Here is a 20,942-nt window from a genome sequence, read left to right as displayed (position 1 = left end):
TTTACTTCGGAAGTCGTCCTGCTTCTGCCATCAGTAATCACATCATCAAACACATTGAAGTCGAGTAATCCAGTTCCACTGGCAATCATACACGATTCCCAGAACAGCTAGCTTCATAGATGAGTTTCACAGATGAGCTGTTCCTTTTTTCTCCACACTTTCCTCGTTCCATCACTGGGGTACAGGTTCATCTTGATAGTCCCGGTAAAAAATCACTGTTTGCATCAGAAATGACCACCTCCTTGTTTCTACACTCATTGTCCATTTTATCAGCTCCACTTACTACATAGGTGCACTTTGTAGTTCTACAATTACAGACTGTAGTCCATCTGTTTCTCTGCATACTTTGCCCCCCTTTTACCCTGTTCTTCAGTGGTCAGGACCCCCATGGACCCTCACAGAGCAGGTACTATTTGGGAGGTGGGTCATTCTCAGCACCTATATAGTAAGTGGAGCTGATAAAATGGACAATGAGTGTAGAAACAAGGAGGTGGTCATAATGTTATGCCTGATCGGTGTAAATAGGGGTAGGAAAGTGCTGCTTTAATTGCTAATTTGTGGAGATGATCAGGGGTGCTTATGGAAAAGTGGTGCTATATAATAGTATGGTTCTCTTCAGGATATTCAAATCCTGTTTGTCAAAATATTGGTGCATGTCCACAACACAAGGCCTACTTTCTGGCTATGTTTGATTAATTAGTAAAATCTATTTTTTTAATGGCAGTGAACGCTAACTGCACAATACACCATTTACAGTGATCACACAAATGTCTGAAGATTTATCAGCTATATAAGCGCTATGTAAACTGATTAGTCTTCATACGGGACTACCAGACTCCCTTTACATACCTAAGAATTGCCTGCACGCTATGGCATTAGTCTTAGGCAGGTGTTAGCTGAGGGAACTGTGGGTACACAAATGAAAACTGATGATGTGATGCAAACCTTTGTACCTTCTTAGAATCGGGCCTGCATCTTGATCTCATCTGACTAAATAACAGAACTCCGTAGGCTTTTATTTCCTTTAATTTGCTTTTTAGGAAACTGTAACATGGTTTCGCACGATGTGGTGAAACCTTTGAGGTTATGCAGGTGTAGTCTTCACTTTATGGTGGGCTTTTGCAAATCGATGCCTGTATCCTGGAGTGCTCATAATCTGCAAAAGCTTTTTCGTCTTTTCTCTGTCATGCACTAATGTGGTCTTCCATATCCTGTGAGGTTGTTTACTATTGCTACTCACAAATGAATTCTTGCTTCTTCTTCATGTTTATTTTTATTCTTTACTGGCAGTGACACTTCTTTGGTTCTCTTTGTTGCGAGAACACCAGCACCATATCTTTGAATTAAGAATTCATGCTGCACCTCACTTTTCATATGTCAGTGTGCTGGAGTAGAGAGCCAAAACAACAAAAAGTCACTGTCCTCTGTAAAGACTGCACTGTATTCTGTGGTTCTTTACATTTTGCCAATTGGACTTTAACTGGGTCAGCTGGGCTGGGTTTGTTGCAGGATTTGTTATTTTTTACCAGATTTGGGTTACAGGGCTGTACAGTAAGCAGGTACTTTCTTAAATTACAAAGAAAAGATTCAACACTTCCTGTTCAGAATTACTGTAAGTACATGAGTCATAATTTTAATGATCAGTATGGATAGAGTTTTTTTGTTTACTATAGTCTAAAAATTGGACAAAAATGGTTAATAGTAAATAATAAATTCTTTGTGCTTGCCCTTGCATGATAATACATACCTGTGTTAAGCTTTTCTTTGTCTTCATGGAAAAAACGGACACAACACCTAAAATTGTTCATTATACAGCACAGATAACATTTTAAAGAAATAGTTAAATCTTTAATAAAATCAAATTTAATTTGTTCAAAACACCTCTAACAGCCTCCACAACAACCCCCCAAAGGAAAACACAAAAACAACAGAAAAACTTTCTTAAAAACATTGTAAACAGCTCCCTCTAGTGCCACAAAGGGTAAATTATCTCTCAAATCTGGAGCGATGCATCACTGTAAACAACATAATTATCTAAACATACAATGCTTGTACCAAAAGAAACCACTAAGTGAGATGTACCTGTATGTACGTTTTAGTGCATGTTGCATAAAGTAAAAGCACATGCATAAAAGAGAAGGATTAGAAACCTGCACTGAGGTACTCAAAACACATGGGTATTCCTGGAATTCTACTTCTTACAGATAAGATTTAATGCATGTCTATGGAGTTAGGTATTCTCATCTGGTCTTGAAATTGTTTATACAGATTAGAGGTTTTCAATCCAATCCTCCAGGCCTGTAGCCAACTGACGTTTTTGCCGAAATCCAGCTCCCAAATCTCCTTCCATGTCATTAACATTCCAAAGCCCTGGGCTGTCTGGCTCCAGGGAACAGAGGTGAGTAGTAACTTGCTCCAGTTTTATGTACATATGTATAACACTGATTCATTTTAATTAACTTTTCCATTTTAGAAATATCACCAATTTAGTCAATTCTTTTTTTGGAGGGCTAATTTAATTCTGTTCTGTTGGTTCGGCTTCTGGACTGCTTTAAAACTGCTCTAGCTTTCTAATGAGACTAATAGGACCAAAAAAGAGAAGAAGAACAACCAACAAACTTTAGTTCGTGTGCTGATAGATGCTGGATGTACAAAGAAGCGCTTCTACAATTATACAGAATCTAGTACCTGATCTGATACCCTTTCACTAAAGTTCCTGAACGGTTGGTAGCTAGTTTTATTTGTACTTTAGTCATTTACTGAAGTAACAATACATGTAGTTGAGGATTTCAGGCCACTCTACCCGCGTCTGCTAGCAATAGAACAAAAATAAGAGCAGACACGGTAAAAGGAATTAACTGAATAGAGCAAACATGATCCAACTTCTCTACTAAATTGTCCTTTTTCCATCTGAAGCTGGCTGAATGGAGTTGAAGTGGTAGTGTGTCCCTTTGGATCCAGTAATCTTCACTGTTCCCCATTGTTGACGAATTACCACATTCGTCTATGATTTCACTTAAGTGTTCTCTGGCATACTACAAACAGTACACCGTACCTCCTTTTTCAGGCACTTCAAATATTTGTTTGCAAAAACAAACACAGCTATCGATGAATAAAGTTTAAAGATGTCTAGTGTCTAAAAAAAAAATAAAACAAAACAAAACAAAACCATGACTTTGTGGAGCAGCTGTCCACAAAACTACTCCAGACCAGCTAAAAAAAAGAACAATATCAAAACATCTGCCCCAAACAAAAACATTGCACAAACCCTTAAAACATCCCTTGTACCGAAACTACATAAACTCTACACATGCATCTCTCCATCACTTAAAACACTGTGTAACACGTCTAAATGTTTTCATCCTGACAAAGCAAGATGAAAAACCTGGTCTGCTGAGCCACATGGAGGCAGGTGAATACGTCTGTGCGAGGCTCAGCGTGCATAGTAGTGTGTGAACTGCCATTTTTGGAAGAGGCTGGACGTATCACACGCATTCAGATACACGCTGTCGGCTTTAGGCCCTCCCTCCAGACACACCCTCTGGAACATACCTCTGGGGGAAACCTCTGCAATCAGATGCTCTGGCTGAAAGACATACACATTGGAAAGGCAAATGACACACCTGAACAATAGCCCATGTTATTAAAGAGCCCATCCCCTACATTTTTATGCATCTTATTTTTAGTCCCCTGAGGTCAAATTATAACATTTGTGTGATTTTATGTACCAAAAACAGCAATTATTTATTTTTACATGACCATTTTCTAGAGGTGGTGGTGGTGGTGGTATTAGTTGTGGTGGTGGTGTGTTAGTGTGTGTTGCACTGGTCTGAGTAGGTCAGACACAGCAGTGCTGCTGAAGTTTTTAAACACCTCAGTGTCACTGCTGGACTGAAAATAGTCCACCAACCAAAAATATCCAGCCAACAGCGTCCTGTGGGCAGCGTCCTGTGACCACTGCTGAAGGACTAGAGGATGACCAACACAAACTGTGCGGCAGCAGATGAGCTATCGTCTCTGACTTTACATCTACAAGGTGGACTGACAAGGTAGGAGTGTCTAATAGAGTGGACAGTGAGTGGACACAGTGTTTAAAACCTCCAGCAGTACTGCTGTGTCTGATCCACTCGTACCAGCGCAACACACACTAACACACCACCACCATGTCAGTGGTACTGCACTGCTGAGAATGATCCACCACCCAAATAGTACCTTCTCTGTGAGGGTCCATGGGGGTCCTGACTACTGAAGAACAGGGTAAAAGGGGGCTAACAAAGTATGCAGAGAAACAGATGAACTACAATCTGTAATTGTAGAGCTACAAAGTGCACCTATATAGTAAGTGGAGCTGATAAAATGGACAATGAGGGTAGAAACAAGGAGGTGGTTGTAATGTTATGCCTGATCGGTGTGTGTGTATGGTTACACCCTTTACAGCTAGCCCAATGTAAGAGAATCTCAACAATAATAATAATAATAATAATAATAATAATAATAATGTTACATTTATATAGTGTCTTTCGCAATCCCAAGGTCGCTTTACATAACAAAGAGGAAAGACACTAAGCATTAAAAGACTAAGCTGTGAAGGAGGAAGAAAAATAGAAAGAAAGAAGAAAAACGGAAAGAAAAAGAGAGTTCCAGAGTTTGGGGGCCTTGGCACTGAAGAACCTGCCTCCCAAAGTGGAAAGTTGGTGCGTGGGACAGCAAGTAAGTTATTACAAGAAGACCTAAAAGAGCAAGAGGGAGTGTAAGAAGTCAGGACTTCTCTGTAGTAGAGGGGTGCAATGATATGCAGGGCTTTGAAAGTAAGTAGTAAAATTTTTAACTTTATATGGAACAGGACCAGAAGCCAGTGTAACAGAGAGAATGGGAGTGATGTGAGATGAGCGCTTAGTAAGGGTGAGAACTCTTGCTGCAGAGTTCTGAATGTACTGTAGCTTTTGTATAGACTTTACAGGGAGACCAACAAAGAAGGAAATCAATACGGGACATCATAATGAAGACATGAACCAAAGTTTGTGCATCATTATCAGTCAGGAACTGGCGAAGATGAGCAATGTTACATAAGTGAAAAAATGCAGAAAATAGATATAGTTAATACTAGAAAGTAAAGTTTAAAATTTAAAGTATGATCTTTAAAGAATTACTTGTCACCTAAACCTCCAAGATGCTACTACTTTATTAAAGACTCATCACAAACTGCCACTGATAAGGCGATCCTGTCTTATTTACATTCTAAACTGAACAACTAATCTTCAGTGATATGAGGCTGTTTTTTCAACACAACATAACATACCAGGACTTTATTGGATTTATGCAGCCAGCGAAGGTGTGGCTTAGTGCTGTCACATGATTCCATGGTCACGCCTGTTCCTGTGCCCTGTGGAGCCACACAGAAAGCTTTCTGGCGGACTGTTCTTACCCAGCTGTAGTTGAAGTGCTGGCTCTGAAAGATGGAGGACAAGGCCAACAGTCAGTACCAGAGTCTGCCGGCATGCATAGTATTCTATCACCTTATATGACTCATGGCGGTGAACAATCTTATCACATAAAAACATAAAAAGAGGTCTGTATATAGAGAATGATAGGTGTATCATAGGGGATTACCTGCTTGCTAAGATCACAGATCTCAAAAGATAAAGAGCCGTTGTTCAGTGCCAGACACTTGCGGGTGCCCACATTGAAAACCTACAGGAAAATAGTTGAAAGGTCATCATTACACTCAATGTGACAGAGAGATGGGTTACACTGTGGTTGAAAGTGATGTTTCTCCTTTGGCCCCGATTCACTGAAACAAAGGCTTCAATCAAATCACAAGGAGACTTAGACTGATGGGGCCTTGTAAACATTAAACACTTAACAAAGACTCAGTTGTCTCACTCCGAGAAAAACAAAACAACTGACCAAATTACTATGCGCTGGACAAGACAGGAGAGGCACGGCATTTTCAGAGATAAACATAACAATTGAGAATTTGGAAAATATGGTAGCATTTCTATAAAAACTGTTTTGGCCTATAAAATGTTTACATTACTGCAATTACTGTACTTACCAGGCCTTCAGCTTTGACTACCGGAGCCTCCAGCTCAGGGTAGACATTGTCCAAGTACCACTTAAAGCTCTTGCACTTGAGTTTCTCCCGCAGCTGGATCTGTGCTGTGAGGTTTCCAACGTCTATCACGTTCTTGTCCAGCAGATGTAGGTAGCCATAGCCATAAAACACCTCTTTATACTCGTCCAGCCACACCTCTGCCACTCGCGCCAGGTTCCGCTCCACTGTCTTCTGCCGGTCTTTGGGAAATTGATATGGGTTCTCGCCGCGGAAGATATGGCCGACACGAGAGCACGGGATTATCTCAATCTCACCACCACACATCCAGATCTGATGAAAAAAAAATGTATATATTATATACATATCTCAGTAGATTTGTGGTTGAATGGAGCTGTAGCTGTAGCGTAACAAAACTACAGGTAAGGACTGTATGGTTTAAGTTTTTTAAATGATCAATTAGAAATGCAGTTTTGACCAATTCATTTGACCAATAACCGAACGCCTTTAGTTGGCAGTTAACCGTTAACAAGCAAGCCTACAATTAAAGCATGCGGCCCATCAAAATATCAATTCTGAAACAGATAACTGTGGTTGTAAAATCTGATTGGCTGAACTGCATTTAAAGCCACAATACTTGATATACACACATTTATGAGTGCATGCCATCAATTGAATTCTGTACCAATGCACTGAGATATTAAAAAGTGTTCCTTGTATGGACGGTAGAATGTAGTGCTGATAGGTGGGGCCAAGCATCAGCATGCATGTGACGTAATCAGCACAACACCATTTTAAACATGCCCTACATAAGAAGCCAGTTTAGTTTAAACCAAGGGGCTGACAATTGTAATATGTTTATGATTGTACATTCTACATTCTAAAGTCATATTTACTACTCATTCCTAGCCCAAATTAAAATATAAATACCATAACTGGAGCTAGCTTTAGCTCAGTGCTCCTTAGCAGTTCTCAAAAGCCATCACCATCCAGACGTCCTTCTCTATAATTTTACATGTCAGTGGGTGATTTCCCCACCCCTCCACACTTTATCAAGGAGAACATGGTCAAAATAGGTTTCTGTGTTATCACTTGCGGATGGTTGCTTTCAGTGTGGTACACCATTGTAGCTGTGCTATCAACCTCTCAAAAATGGTTCTGAAGACCTGTTTTAGCTGCATGCTTCATTTTCTTAGAAGGCCTATATCTCACGTGTCCAGTTTAGAATGTTCCTCACCTAAATAAAATCAAATTTACATTTTTTTTAAATACATTGAATCAAACAACTGTTCATTTGTTATTTAACCTTTAATCAATGAATCATTTATCCTTAACTGATCATGATAAAACCCTAATGATTCATTGATACACTGTGCTGTCACCATGTATGTCTTTCTGATGTGAAGATCTGGTGATAAGATTATGGATTTGTGGTTGAATGGAACCAAGACACAGCATTAAGAATAAACTATGGTTGTATATTTGTAGAACTATAATTCTAAAAATCAATAAAAACAAGATTAGGACTTTGTACACCATATAAAGCCTTCATTATTCCATGCCAAGGACGTTTCAAACTAGATATAGCTTTTTATGATGATACCTGAATTCTGGGTGTAGCACACATGAAAATAAAGTTTAACTGAAGTCCTAACTTTGCTTCCTAAACACTAATACAGTGGGGCAGAAAGTGTCATATTAAGTTTAAAAAAACTGGTTTCATGGTTACTTTACCTTGAATGAGATCTCCATATTCTCCCCTCCCCACACATCCAGGCCTGGGTCATACGCTCCCAACTCATAAAAATACTTCTTATCTATAGAGAATAGACCTCCTGCCATCACAGGACATCTGGCAAATAAAAGCAAATACAAACAATGAAAAAAGTTGGAAAAGTTTTGCAGTAGATGGCAGTCGTGCTGAATTTCTCTCATTACTGTGACCATTAGCTCTTCCCCCGAGGGAACAGGCAGTCAGCTGGGCTCCTATGCACATCAGCAAGGCAAATGAACTGCATTTGATCATAGGAAAACCTAATATCACATTACATATAGTGTATGTGTAATATTTGGTTTTGCTATATAGAGTTGAATTTAGAGTTAAATTAGACTCGTTAACACCACAGCTTTTAATTAAGAATGGAATTAACTCAACTGAATCAGTTACATTAATCGAACTACTTTAGTAATCACAGTTCAGATGTCAGAATTGTCAGTAAGCGTTACCTGATGGGGTCTGAGTCCTTCATGTGTTTCTTTTTGACGTAGTCCTCTGGTAGCGTGCTCCAGCCGAACACTAACGGCCATTTGAAAATGCCTCTTTGGAAACTGTCCACCAGCACATAACTGCACAGAATAGGCAATGTTGATTAAAGCTGACTGTTCAGTTGCCTAACTATCTACGTGAGCCATCAGACACCCTTGCTGGCTGGTGCACATTTACTACTAAGCATTCAGGGATCAGGACTTTATACAGTCAGTGCCTTTGCTCAAAGTCACGTTTCAACTAAAAAAAACGTATATTTTCATCTCAAATAGGCCTGCAAGACAGTTACCTAAAAAAATAAATTACAATTATTAGTAAAAGTTGGAAGTAATCTACAAAAGTATACAGTTTCATTTGACATACTTTTGTCCATATTTTTTAAAACAACAGTGAAACAAAGTCTACTGAGATTGCTTAACTCAATATGGCTTGAAGCATGTGTATGATAATTTAGCCATGCATTCTGTACAATGCTAATTGGGGCACATGAGCTTCATTAGCCTTGTAGTTTCAGTTAAACTAAAGAAGTAAATTTCAAACACCAAACATGTCTAGACAGATTGACTATATTTAGCATTTAGAATAAGGGGAAAAATGTGTCATCACTGATGTAATGTTAATGTAAATTAAGCCCTGTTACCTCATGTCCTTGTCGCTGATGACGTCAATTACAGGGCAGACTACTTTCCTGCGGTCATTATAGACCCTCTCCAACAACGGCTCCAGCCAGCCCACATTACACTCGACATGGGAGTCCAGGAAAGTCAGCACATCACCTGCACAGCAAGTAAACAACCTGCTATAGGCAAGCACGTAGCAGACCAGGGGCCTGTCTCTCAAAGCAAGTTTAACTTAGGTAGGGTTCCTGACTAAACTTCAGCTGCACAAAGCCTAACAAGTGGAACCAGGGTTAACTCATTTCATGAAGGTGGTTAACAGCCTTTTCTGTTCACCTAGGTTTATATACTGACCTATGATTAATCCCTGTGTGAAATCATACTACATACATAACGTCCTCCTGGAATTATGAAGTTCTTCACATGTTCTTATTCTCTGACGACTTCTTAGCATCTTGTGAGCTGTTTTTTAAGTTGCATGGAGTTTTGGGCTCTTTATGTAGAAAACAAAAAAGGTTCTATCTCCAAAGTCAAACTCTAACTTAATTCTAGAAGGTTCTAAGTGCGAGCCAATCAGCACTTCGAATACACACAGGAGGACCAATCAGGTTCTGCTTTTTTGTCATGTTGCCACAGTGCAAGTTTATGAAACTTTATGAAACATGTTATAAATGTTAAGCCTTAAAGGTGACTAAGTAGTATACATTTGAATTCATGGGGTCTTAATTACAATATAAACACAAACTTCATTCATCCACCTTTTCTTTTTCTTCTTTCTCCCAAATTAAGACATTTTGTTGCCTTAGAGTCAACATTTCTGATATAAAACAACACGAAATACTGCCTTTATACTGACCTGCTACACTTACTTTTTAGGACAGTTTTACAGTAGCTGGTTGCTGTGAAACCTAAAGGAAACTAATGGTTCCTACCTAAAATTGATCTCTGCACTAGACAAAATATTTAGCACTGACCTTTATACTAAATCTATCAATAAATGCTTTTTTTGAAGAAGAAAAAGATGATTTGTCCTAAAACGATAAATAAAATTCCTAAAAAATGAATAAATAATAAAAATATAATGCCATAAAAATGTCATAGAAAGCATTACATTTAACTTTCTGATACACGTAGATACTCTTCATGCAAAGAAAAATAATGTTTTACAATAAATGACAAGTAAACTGTTTGTATTCCATGGAAATCACTGCTTCTTTTCATGTTTCGCCAGACAGAACCTTATAATTCCAAGCAGAAAGTGAGTTCTTATGATTATTATAATTTCAGTGAGTTCTTAGGATTATTATAATTCCATGTAGAACGTAAAGAATATATGGCAGTAAAAAAGAAACACTGCCACCACTGCCACATCCTAAGGCTTACTGGAGTAATAACTGCTTTGACTTCTTAATGTCTATGTAACATGATTTGCTTCCTTTGCTGAAAAAAGCAATATTCTTCATGTGACTGCTGCCCCAAAACTAAGGACTCTAAGCCTCTGTCAGAAGGCTGTCCCTAATTGGTCTAAAGCTTGGCCCTGATTGGTCCAAGAGCTGTTTATGATCCGAAATCCCAAACTTAACCCACCCTGGAGAAAATCGACAGCAGTATCAAACCAAAACTAGCTGGCTATGCAAGAAATCCTGCTTTGTGACACAGGCCCCAGGACAGTTTTGCATAGAAGGAAATAACTTGCTGATACTCATTTTACAGAGGATGAAATAACAGGATGCACTGCAGTGCTACACAATCTGTGTGTCTTGGTATTTGCATGTGTTGGTATACATTTGTATACCTGCATGCATTTGGATATATTTGCATTCTTGAGAAAGAAAGCGCATTCTGTTCGTACACATTTGTGTGTTTGTGAGTCTCAGTATGAATTTTAATGTGAAACAGTGTGAAACATTGTGAGGTTTTGTATGTATGTTTTCATGCTTGCCTGCTCGCATGTATTTACCTTTTGCTTCAGCAGCTCCAGCCAGCCTCGCTCTGATCAGCCCCTGTCTCTCTTTCAAGCGGATGATCCGCACTTTGGGGAACTGAGACATGTAAACATCCAGCTTTTCCTTCAGGTAGTCTACAACACACCAAGAGAAAGAGAAAGATTACAACCAATCTGTGCTTCATAACAACTGATTCTCGATGCTATTACTACATAGCTTACAAGAGTACCTTGTGCTTCATGTAGAATTAAAAGAGATTACACAAGATGCTTTTGCATCCAGTCTGCTCACACTGTTGCTCATTCAAAAAGATCAGACCAGGCTGAAACTCACCTTATAACTTCTGAGAGAAGGGGTGAAGCTAAACTGTTATGAGCCACACAGCACTTGAGTAACAGTGTCAAACTCAACCACTAAAAGGGCCATATTAAAAAATCTCAGCGAATCCATGGGGCAGCTCTGTTTTTATTTAATTTAGCCATGACCCCAACAGGCCATTATTTATTCAAAATATGCCAAAACTGCAACAGCAAAATAGGCACTGGATAATTATTCAAAAATAATTCTAAATAAAAATAAATTGTTGTGGGTAGTTAAAAAAACAACAACTGCCTATCTGCTTGAATTAGACACCAGGCATCTTTTCTTTTTGAGTAACTGCTGTCCCACAGATTGTTGTTGGGTGAAGGGGGTTAGAACACACAGTATGCTGCAGTGCATGCTGGGGACTGTAGTGCTTCTCAGGGTGCAATGGCCTAAAAAATAACAGAAAATTAAAATAATTCTGCAGGCCAAATAGGACTGTGTCACGGGCCTGACTTTGGCCCGCTGGCCTTGTGCCTCAGAAGCTTATTTGGGGTGGAGGATGATGAGTTCAACCCTTTAAATGTTGAGCTCATTATTTAGCTAACGATCTTAAAAGTTACTACCGACCCAATATTAGCTCTTAGCGTTTTTTACAGTGACACATATTGTTACTGCTAAATTAACCCACGCCCACAATTTGTCTTTTGACAAATATTCATGAAACTTTAACTACAATAATTGATAATCTAAAATAAACTTCAAAATCATTAATACAAGTGAGCATTATTAATATACATTCAAAAAACTGCATTCCACTTAACAAAAACTTAACAACAATGAAAAGTATGATAAACCTGTTAAGTACAGCTGAATGATTTGGGGGAAATGTTGTAATTGTGATTAATTAATAATTAACCTCCAGGCCTTTTTTCCCCTCAAGAAGACCAGCACATCCATTTATGTTAATAAGAATAAGAATAGCTTCATAAAGCACTTTTCATAGCAGTGACAGCTGAAAGTGCTCTACAGACAGGTGATACATTTTAACAGTAACACAAGAAATTACAATTGAGTTTGATTTGCTTCTATTATAGTTACTGTTCAGTAACAGCAATAAAAGGAAAAAAAAAGAAAGTTAAGGGTATTAATTTGAATCATATGAAGCAATGACAAAGAACACGTAAATACAAAAAGAGAGGTAGACATTTAATTAAAAGCTAAATTAAAGAGATCAGTTTTGAAATGTTCCACAGTTCATAAACATAATAACTGAAAGAGGCCCCACGTTTTGTTTATTTTATGGAAGGTCAGAAGGCTAGTATACAGATCTTAGATCACTTTAAAGTCTATCCTAAAAGATACAGGCTGCTAGTGCAGTTCTTTCAAAATGGGAGTGATATTATCTCTCTTTTTTGCTCCTTTTAAGATCCATACAGCTGCATTAGGTATGAGCTGTAGAGGATGGATTGTCTTCTCCAGTAAAAAGAGCACAACAGTAATCAAGTTTCTCTACGTCGCACTGAGACAGAAAAGGCAGAACTTTAGCAATATTTCTCAAATGATAAAAGCTACTGTAATGACTGTTTACATGTGGGATAAAACAGAACTCAGATTAAGTTAAGATTACACCCAAGTTTTGTACGCTTGTTTACTTAAAACTTTCCGACATAAAATATAGGATATATACTTTTTCAAATTGCAATACATATATATAACAATTAACTGATTGATTGCGTAATGGAAAGCAGAAGCAGTTTTCCATCAGCTCTAACTGAAAGGAAATCCCACCCATGCCCTTATCTTTTGTGTCCACACACCTTTGGTGCTGCAGTCATCCACCAGCAGGACCTCTTTGAGCAGGTGAGGAGGCGACCTGTTGAGCACGCTGTGGACGGAGCGAAGCAGAGTTGACCAAACCTCATCCACAAAACAGAAGATCACGCTGGTTGTGGGCAGGTCATCATGAACCAGGTTCTCGGAGCATCTACAGAAGAGGAGAGGAAGGTGAAGGGGATGAAAATCATACATCATTGATTCACATATATGCATATATCATGAGAGGCCCACGTGGACACAATCATAGTTGACTGAATGTAGCCAATGACACTGAACCTAACTGCAATGATTAATTTTTGTTATGTCTGTAAAGATTTTTGGTCAGAGCTAAAGGGACACTCTGACCAGGCTAGGACAATCCCCTTTTGATGATGTATCTTCAAGGTGGGCGGAAATTTTGAAAACTGCTTTAGGGTGGATTTTTGGGGGCAAGCAGTTCGAAATGTGCTTCCTAGCAGTATTATTAACTATGCACAAAAGCACACATGCATGCACACATAGCCCTTGAGCACGTCCTGTATGGTCCCCAAAAATGTTGTAGTTTTTCCTCCCACCTTCAAGATACATCAGCAAAAGGGGTTTTCCTAGTCTGGCTAGAGTGTCTATTTAAGCGTCTCTGTTCAGTGCAGTCTGGGGAGATGTTGAAGTGTAGAGATGACTTTTCGCTTTTTTTTTGGTGCCAGACTTTCATCAGTTACCTTTATTGATTATTTACCCACTTTTGATTACTATTATTATTATTATTATTATTATTATGCTTCTTTGTTAGCCATAATATATGCTTGAAAGGTTGCGAACTCTCACCCTGTGGATGTCCCTATGTTAAATTTTTAAAAAAGAGGACACGGGGGGCAGGAGGGTGGCACAGGGCAGACTGTAAACAGCCAATGTCAATAAAGCAAAGCTTTAAAAATCACAGCCAGACATGGTTTTTAGGTCCCAAAACGAGGACATGTGCAGGTAAAAAGAGTCAGGGTCACTTTATCGTTGCTTCTATTAACATCTATCGTCATTTAAGACTGAACTATGTTGCTGGAAAACCAGTTTACAAACATAAGCAAACTGAAATATCAGTGGCAGCTGTTATTTATACCAATAATATAATGTAACATTAAAATGGCCTAAGATAGTTTAAAAGGCCCATATAATGGAAATGCTAATCTTCCTCACTGTTTGATGGAGTTTGGTGTAGGATGTAAACACGGGTAAGGTTTCAAAACAGAATTTCAGTTCTAACTAAGGAGAAAAAACAGCCCATTTTGTCACAAAACTCATTTAAAAATATATCTGTCTATTCAATTTGAAGTGATAAGGACTATTTCAGCTGAACAGCCAATCAGAACAGAGATCACTTAAATGCATCATTCTTACATCATGGTACTGATCTCCTGCTGTGTGAACTGTGCTGAATCGCATCACTGTATCACCTCTCTTGTTAATATACACTGAGCAATGTATCATAACCTGCTACTGTGATGTCACTCTCACTTCGCTCTTAGACTGTAAATACTGCAGCTGCTCCTGGTTATGTTCATACTCGTCGTGTTTAAACTACATCATACCATTTAGTGCAGTACCTGCTTTCATGTAAATACAACAATGTGTCTTATATGCTTATGTAAATATGTTAATTGACATGCTTCTATTCCTACTCTCTCATATGTTACTGTAATTTATGTCTATTTTTATTTCTGCCTAATATATGTAAGTTTATGTGAAAGTATATGTCTTGCTACTGTAGCACTGCAGTTACCCTTCGGGATCAATAAAATTCTTTCTTTCTTGCTTTCTGGTGTTCTTTCCTTCTTTCTTGCTTCTGTTCCTTCTTTCTTTCTTACTTGCTTTCTTTCCTTCTTTCTTGCTTTCTTTCTTTCTTGCTCGCTTTCTTCCTTCTTTCTTGCTTTCTTTCTTTCTTCTTTCTTGCTTTCTTTCTTTCTTGCTCGCTTTCTTCCTTCTTTCTTGCTTTCTTTCTTTCCTTCTTTCTTGCTTGCTTGCTTGCTTTCTTGCTTTCGTTCCTTCTTTCTTGCTTGCTTTCTTTCTTTCCTTCCTTCTTTCTTGCTTTCTTCTAACTGTACAGTAACAAAAACAGTCTGTTGAGTTGGAGGTTAGAACATGGTCCTGTATTTATGACTGTGCTGCTACATAAAAGCACACAAGTGACATAACGTATGATATAATTCCTGTAATACTTAAGCTTCTTTTAAACACGTTTGTAAGCACTGCTGCAAAGGACATGAATAAGCTACTCACGCTGGAGGTCTTGTGTCTGGAATGGCTCTGTCCACTGGAATCTGCTCGCTGAGGAACACGTTAAAGTAGCCTTCGCTCCACCTGCGCCTGCTCTCATCCTGCTTGTCCAGGGGCACCACTGCGGCCTGTCCAAACTGCCCTACCGCACGCACTTCTCTTGGCTTGTCGGTGACGTCCAGGGCCATCACCTTGTGGAGCCCAGCTGACCTCCTCACACCTGAGGAGTTCAGCAGTTTCACGGGTTCTCCAGCCGGGAGCTTTCCCGGATTCAAAGCACCAGCTTGTAGAGATGATTTGTGCTTGTCTTCTATCAAGACTTGAGCTGAGTCATTCTTGTTAATGTGCTTGTTATCACGGTTAAAAACTATAACGCCTTTTCCCTCTTTAAGTCTCCGTATAGGTATGACGTCCTTTTTCGCACTGATTGTTGGGTGAGCATCTTGTTTTGCTGTTTTCAGAGTACTGTTGCTGCTGGTTTTCTTCAGCAAACCAGAATCCACTGGTATTTTAATGTCCTGCACTAGCCCCACTTTAGTGTCCTGCACTAGCCCCACTTTAGTGTCCTGTACTAGCCCCACTTTAGTGTCCTGTGCTAGCACCACCTTAGTGTCTTTGGTCTCCTTGCTCTGCAATTTGATAGTTTTCTCTTTCAGAACCTCTTGGGGTCGCTTTTCTTCCTGGACAGCAGGTGGCGCTTTGGAGTATGACGGTGCTATTCTCCTCTCTTTCTCCTTAGTTCCAGTTCTGGCTTGTTGTTGTGGCGGTATGGGGGTTCTCACAGTTGTGTCTTTGCCACTATTGTTCTTTTTTAAACTCTTCTCTTCTCTCTTATTCTCATTAACCCCCTTTCTCTCTCCTCCTTTCGCCCCAGTTGGCGTCGCGTCGTCCTTTTTAGGCTCCACTTTGCCTCTGAACTTCCCAGGCTTTCTGTACACCTCAACAACTTTGGTGTCGAAGCTGTCTGACTTTTTACCCTCCCCCAAATCCGCCTGTACCTTTTGGAGGGGATGTTTGAAGTCCCTGTCCGCTACTTTGGTCCCTTTCGTAGCCTGCCTTTTGGTCAGCTCTCTTTCTTTGACGACCAGCTCCTTGAGAAGTTCAGTGTTCACCTCGCTGATCGACAGCCTGAGCGCTGCCATGTCAAACAGCAGCCAAACTACGGAGGCCACGAAAACAAAGGCAAAAACCCGCCCGCTGCCCCTGAAATACTTTCTGATCTTCATTTCTGGTCTCGATAAGACAGACAATCCCGCTCAAATAAAGCCTACTTACAGGACAGAGGGTGACTGAATTTGGGGGCTGACTTACATGGAGACATGTCTGCGTGGCAGCATCTCTCTCTCCCACAGCTCCAGCCTCTGTGGCAGGTCTCCATTTCTACTTCAGCAAGGCAGTCAAAGGCGAAAAACACAGCAAAGTTGGCTGAATTCAGGCAGCCATTCAGACCAACTCACCAAGCCAAGCCTTTCCCCTCCTGCCCAGTCCCACGCTGTGCAGGTACAAGGTAGGGTCCCATGTTAAGTCGTAGCTCAGTGCTCTCTTACAGGCAGTCTTCAGCTTTAAGGCTGCTCAGAGGGTATTAAGTTGCATTAACACTTACAGCACCACCAGCAGAGGACGAGCCACGCTGCAGTTTTGAGGTCAGAAATCAGCAGTTTAGGAGAAAGCACAGCTGGTCAGTGACTCCACAACACTCACTCCGGCTACCTGTAGTTGGCAAGGATGTGGCTTATGCAGCAGTTCCTGGATCTACTGCGCAACACACACACTTTAAAGTTACACGTAGGCCAAATCATTTGGCCACGTGTGAATTCAGATTCATACATTTTAAGGCGCGGTTAAGTTTAAGTGAGAAACAGAATAAATTATATTTTACAGTAAATTTACATTTAAATATGGGAAAAGTGGGATTTCACTTACATTGTTTTATGTGTTTATTGTTCCAAAATGTATAACAAACACCAAAGCGCATTAAACAAACAAACAAACAAATAAATAAATAACATGTTTGTACATCGGAACAAAACCTGTTATCTCCAAAATGATGACTTTACTGGAGAAGGAAAAAACATACTTTACTTTTTTATGTAAGTCAATTGGAACCAGACTTTTGTCCAAGTCATTTTGGGCCATTATTTTTGGTCCAACCTTCGTGAAATTTACACACAATGTAAAGGCCTTCAGGCATTTTCAAATGATGTCAAAAAACTGAAAACTGACACGGTTTTATAGGCTGGACTGATGCCAGCCTATACATGACAAGTGATAGGTGTGACAGACATGAGTGTACAGGCACACACAATACTGTACATAATAACGTAACACAGCACTAAACACAATACACAGCAATACATTCCTTCATTACCTCCGTAGAACATACTATAAAATGTATGCTCTCACAGCTTAATCAATCTATCCTTTCCTCTTACAGAGAAAAATGGCCAGAATTTTCTATCTTTCTACGCATCCTAAAGACGGGCCTCTTCTCTTCAGTCCACGTACAGGTGATTGGGGAAATGAAGTGTTTCCATGTTTATAAGGAACTCCGACGCCGGTGTAGTTCAGTCATTAAGCACCAGTGTAATCTGAGGCAAAAGTAAATATCAGTAACTTATTATTAATATGGAACTTTCAACTGCAAGGATCCATGGAGCTAGCGGGAGGACCTTGAGCTAATTGGAAAGTCCAGCTAAGAAAATTGGCAACTTATTGTGAAACCTGTTTTGTATTACTTGATATGGCATAGAGATCATTCATTTATTTATTTTTTCACTATTATTTTCTTCTTTGATCAGCGGTGGGTTTATGGGTACCATGTGGGGGGAGGGGGATGTTGGGGTGGTTGGGTGCTTCATTTTGTTACTATGTCTATTGCTGCTTACTGTATTTTGTATTACACTGGAGCACTATCTTAAAAATAAAATCATTTGATCGCAAAAAAAAAAAAAATAGCTACTATTACTGGTGCTACAAAGGAGAATATGTAACAGAGCAATTGCTGTAAGATCCCAAAAAACATACCTCCAAAACTGTTACCAACCCAGTTAAAGATCTGATCAAGAGGTCCCTCTGGAGCAGGGTTATGACATTATGAACTTACATGAATATGTATATTTTTGTTTATTATTTCTAGTTTAGCTCCCTGTATTGTGTAGAAAATAGATTTACAAATCAGAAGTTGATCCACTAATTCAGAATACCTTAAAATGACTGTAGGGAAAAGGAATTCTGTTGACGCATTGGATGTTTGCTGAGTCACACATGAAATCAAGCGTGTCCAGTTTAGCCAGTACTGTCAGTCACAGAGTGCTGGATTAGAAAAAATGTCTTCATGTTAGAACGTTGCCAGTTGTTAATGTGCCTGTGAATACACAGCCTAAAGTGTTAAATAAACATACACTACATCAAACTTCCTAATAAAGGGTTAGTACAGTTCATTTCAGAAGAAGTGTTGGATAAACAGGTGACTGCAAACTTTTGGATATATAATTTGCGTGTTCAAAAGTTTGTAGACATTTGCTTATCCAGTGGTTCTTCTAATATCAAGGGTATTAATAGATGTTTTGTCCCCCTGCCACTTTGCTGCAGTAACAGCCTTCTGAGAAGACTTTGCTCTAGATGTTGGAACATTGCTCTGAGGATTTGATTGAATTTGGTCGCAAGAGCATTAGTAAGGTCAGGTACTGATGTTGGATTATCTGGATCACAAACATCAATCCAACTCTTCCCAAAGGTATTGGATGGAGCGCCATCACTCCAGAGAACACAGTTCTACGGATCCCAATTCCTGAAGGGGCTGACACTCAGAATTTGTCCAAAAGAATCCAGACGCCCCTATCTATTTAGTGAATTCAGCTACTGGCATGTACAAAGATGGTGACCTTATGCCAGTGGTGGACAGTAACAAAGTAAATGTAATTCATTACTGTACTTAAGTAGTTTTTTGTGTACCTGTACTTTACTGCAGTATTTCCATTTTGGGTGACTTTTTTACTTTCACTCCACTACATTTCAAAGTCAAATATCTTATTTTTTACTCCACTACGTTATGCGAAATCTGTCGTTCCTTTTGGCTTATGTGTGCATAAAAACGTAACGTCAAAACAAAAGAAGCGTGAAGCAACACACCAGTCAGTTTACAATGCGTTTTGAGCTTGTTTTGACCTGTTCAGCAGTTGAACAGTTCAACGTCAGTGCAGCAGCGTAAAATTTTGGGAGTGCCTATGTCGACATAAATGATGGAACTAAGCTAACTTTGTGTAAATGGACCACAATATAGAAATATGTACACATATGCGATTGTGACTGAATTTCATTTTATAGTAAATTTGTTTTTGCTAGTTTGTGTTTATGAAAAGAGACCTGCAGATAGTACAGATAGTAAAGGAAAACACACTTGTGAACTTGTGTTTAAAGCAAGTTTTTATTAAACTTAAACTTGTAACTAAGTTGCATTAAGTTAATTTATCTTATAGTACTTTTACGTTCGATACTTAAGGACATTTGAAGGCAAATACTTTTGTACTTTTACTCAAGTGGAGGTCTAAAGGGAGGACTTCTACTTTTACTGGAGTAATAGTTTACCTTGGGGGTCTCAGCTTTAACTTAAGTATATGATTTGTGTACTTTGTCCACCACTGCCTCTTTCACCAGTGCTCCTTAAAGTAGCTGAGTTCACTAATTAGAAGGGGTGCCATACTTTTGGACATATATTTTGGCACACACTAGTTTTATGTATGGATGAATAAAAGACCTCAATGCTTAAGCAGGCCTCTGAAGGTGCTGAGTTTTGAAATATGGGTTTCCAGCATTGTAACGTAGATGAAATAGAGATGAAGAATGGCAAAAAGATGTGAAAAGGGAAAGAGAAGTTGAGATTGTGTTGTTGCAGGCAGGCTGTTACTCCATGCAGAGTGTGTGTGGTCAGATGGGAGTCTGGATCCCTGAGTGTGTGGCCTTCTCGTCCTGGCGGAGACACTTTCATAGGGGTTCTTTGGACCCATTAGCCTGAGGACAGCCCTGAGGCCTTGGGCCAATACCCATGACATTCATTACCTCACACAGGCCTTTGCATTAACCAATTACAGCCAGTCATCAACCTGGCTCTGTTTATGCACTGTAGATTCACGCTGACGTTATTGTGCATCTTTACTGCTTAACCTGCATTACGGACAGGACAAAGTAAGACCGTATGACTGAGTTAAGAGTGTAGTCTGTCTGTAGTGTGTCTTTCTTCTCACATCTTCTTTCCAAGTTTATATGATTATGAATCATTATTTCAAAATTCAACCTCTCTCCGTTCTCACATTTGATGGGGGGTGGAAAACTTTGAACATTTTTGTTGAACCTGTCCGATTCCGATATGCAGTATGATGCAGATCCTGGGCAGACAGTGTTTTAATTGAGCTGTTTCCAGCCGCTGTTAAACGGGCTCTGGCATGGTGCGAGTGGAGGCGAACGATCCGCTGTTGTGTCTTTATAACATGCTAATTAGGCCTTGGAATTGAAATTACAACAGTTGGTCTCTCATTTGCATAGAGGTCATGTTTAGCTAATGTGTCTCTTGTTGGAACAGACAGCCAGCAGGACTGTGGTTAAATCTGACCCACTGACATTTCCCGCTCCAAATTATGCACAATGTGTGAATTAAATTAATTAGAGAATTCATT

General features: G+C 39.4%; 1 protein-coding gene across 1 annotated transcript; it reads right to left on the bottom strand.

The window, feature by feature from the left end:
• Positions 1–1,641: 1,641 nt before the first annotated feature.
• On the bottom strand, positions 1,642–17,024 carry LOC118807892 (polypeptide N-acetylgalactosaminyltransferase 5). Its single transcript, XM_036570062.1, has 10 exons — positions 15,274–17,024; positions 13,005–13,171; positions 10,896–11,015; positions 8,959–9,094; positions 8,279–8,398; positions 7,787–7,904; positions 6,056–6,385; positions 5,611–5,691; positions 5,300–5,449; positions 1,642–3,586 (listed from the first exon to the last, which is right to left on the bottom strand). Exons 1-10 carry the CDS (start codon positions 16,494–16,496, stop codon positions 3,434–3,436), a joined length of 2,598 nt encoding a protein of 865 aa, XP_036425955.1. The 5' UTR covers positions 16,497–17,024; the 3' UTR covers positions 1,642–3,433.
• Between the last annotated feature and the right edge of the window lie 3,918 nt (positions 17,025–20,942).

The sequence above is a fragment of the Colossoma macropomum genome, unplaced genomic scaffold (genome assembly GCF_904425465.1).
Source record: "Colossoma macropomum unplaced genomic scaffold, Colossoma_macropomum, whole genome shotgun sequence".
Taxonomy (NCBI): Eukaryota; Metazoa; Chordata; class Actinopteri; order Characiformes; family Serrasalmidae; genus Colossoma; species Colossoma macropomum.
Note: the sequence above shows the minus strand (reverse complement) of the source record. Positions and strands in the feature narration are given on the sequence as shown.